This window comes from Penaeus monodon, chromosome 28, assembly GCF_015228065.2.
Source record: "Penaeus monodon isolate SGIC_2016 chromosome 28, NSTDA_Pmon_1, whole genome shotgun sequence".
Taxonomy (NCBI): Eukaryota; Metazoa; Arthropoda; class Malacostraca; order Decapoda; family Penaeidae; genus Penaeus; species Penaeus monodon.
The window spans coordinates 7,556,077-7,558,323 of NC_051413.1; the positions used below are offsets into that span (position 1 = coordinate 7,556,077).

Below are 2,247 nucleotides of genomic sequence, written 5' to 3' on the forward strand. Positions count from 1 at the left end.
GCATTAAAGGTGTTAGACAGATGCAGACACAGACGCACGAGAAGCTGAAATAAACAAATAAAACAAATTTCCGAGGGCTGGCCACGCGAGGAGCAGCGAGTCTGAACAGCGCTGTATAAAACCTGCGTCCGGCCTCCGTTCGGCTCCCTTGCACGGGGCAGGTCACGGGTCATGCAGGAGGGATGGCTGCGCGAGAGGCATGGCTGCATGGGAGGCATGGCTGCGTGGGAGGGGTGGCTGCATGGGAGGCATGGCTGCATGGGAGGGATGGCTGCATGGGAGGGATGGCTGCATGGGAGGGATGGCTGCATGGGAGGGATGGCTGCATGGGAGGGATGGCTGCATGGGAGGCATGGCTGCATGGGAGGGATGGCTGCATGGGAGGCATGGCTGCATGGGAGGCATGGCTGCATGGGAGGCATGGCTGCATGGGAGGGATGGCTGCATGGGAGGTATGGCTGCATGGGAGGCATGGCTGCATGGGAGGGATGGCTGCATGGGAGGGATGGCTGCATGGGAGGCATGGCTGCATGGGAGGGATGGCTGCATGGGAGGGATGGCTGCATGGGAGGGATGGCTGCATGGGAGGCATGGCTGCATGGGAGGGATGGCTGCATGGGAGGCATGGCTGCATGGGAGGCATGGCTGCATGGGAGGGATGGCTGCATGGGAGGGATGGCTGCATGGGAGGCATGGCTGCATGGGAGGGATGGCTGCATGGGAGGGATGGCTGCATGGGAGGGATGGCTGCATGGGAGGGATGGCTGCATGGGAGGGATGGCTGCATGGGAGGGATGGCTGCATGGGAGGCATGGCTGCATGGGAGGCATGGCTGCATGGGAGGGATGGCTGCATGGGAGGGATGGCTGCATGGGAGGGATGGCTGCATGGGAGGCATGGCTGCATGGGAGGGATGGCTGCATGGGAGGGATGGCTGCATGGGAGGGATGGCTGCATGGGAGGCATGGCTGCATGGGAGGCATGGCTGCATGGGAGGCATGGCTGCATGGGAGGGATGGCTGCATGGGAGGCATGGCTGCATGGGAGGGATGGCTGCATGGGAGGCATGGCTGCATGGGAGGGATGGCTGCATGGGAGGGATGGCTGCATGGGAGGGATGGCTGCATGGGAGGGATGGCTGCATGGGAGGGATGGCTGCATGGGAGGGATGGCTGCATGGGAGGCATGGCTGCATGGGAGGGATGGCTGCATGGGAGGGATGGCTGCATGGGAGGGATGGCTGCATGGGAGGCATGGCTGCATGGGAGGGATGGCTGCATGGGAGGGATGGCTGCATGGGAGGCATGGCTGCATGGGAGGCATGGCTGCATGGGAGGCATGGCTGCATGGGAGGCATGGCTGCATGGGAGGCATGGCTGCATGGGAGGGATGGCTGCATGGGAGGCATGGCTGCATGGGAGGCATGGCTGCATGGGATGCAAGGGGCTGGCGGCGGAAGGGCGGAGTGGGAGAGGGACGGATGAGGCGAGGAGGAGACCGCGTGAAAGAGACCAGCATCATGAGGGCCAGTTATGAGGCTAGCCATGAGGCGAATCTTTGAAGGACGAAGGCGGACGTGAGGATGGATCGCCAGGAGGAGCAGCGGCGTGAAGGAGAGTTACGAGGCAGAGTGAGGGCCAAGAAGCAGGATGGAAATGTGAAGGAGATGTATCAGGGCGAGGCGAAGAGGGACGGAAGCGAGCGGCCGGCGCGTCACACGAGGAAAGGGATGGCCGTGAGAAAGATGGAGGCAAGAAGGAGATCTGAAGATGATGATGGAAGTGTGAGGGAGGCTGTAATGTGGAAGGAGAGGACGGAGGGAGCGGGAGTTTTGGGACGGGCGGGTGGCACCTGTTTGCAGTGCGGGAGCCTGGGAGCCGGAGGGGGGGCGGAGGGGGCAGGAGGGGCGAGGGTGAGGCGGTGCCATTGACGCAGGCGCCACGGGACAGGGCACGCAGGCGCCCTGGGAAGCGCGGCCGTCGCTGCGCCTGTGCTGCTGGTGTTCGCCAGTGTGTATGTTAGCCCCGTGATGATCGCCGTGGTCGCGCTGTGGTCCCTACGCCCGCACCCAGGGACGGGCGGCGCCCACACCCGCACTCCGGGCTGTTGAGTGGGGCGCAGCCACGGTGTCGGCAGGCCGCTGAGGCCCGCCCAGAGAACCGCCCGCAGCAGCAGCAACGCCCACGACGCTGCTTCTGCTGCTGGTGGTTGAGGTGGTGGCGCTGGCTCTGCCTGGCGGCGCCCGCC

At 64.6% G+C, this 2,247-nt stretch overlaps 1 protein-coding gene across 1 annotated transcript; it reads right to left on the reverse strand.

Annotated features, from left to right (window-relative positions):
- Positions 1 to 162: 162 nt before the first annotated feature.
- On the reverse strand, positions 163 to 1,521 carry LOC119591032 (vegetative cell wall protein gp1-like). Its single transcript, XM_037939761.1, has one exon. The coding sequence runs from the start codon at positions 1,519 to 1,521 to the stop codon at positions 163 to 165; it is 1,359 nt and encodes a 452-aa protein (XP_037795689.1).
- Between the last annotated feature and the right edge of the window lie 726 nt (positions 1,522 to 2,247).

Excerpts from the sequence above, each read along its gene's own strand:
- LOC119591032 (XM_037939761.1), bottom strand. The coding sequence starts at position 1,521 with ATGATGCTGGTCTCTTTCACGCGGTCTCCTCCTCGCCTCATCCGTCCC.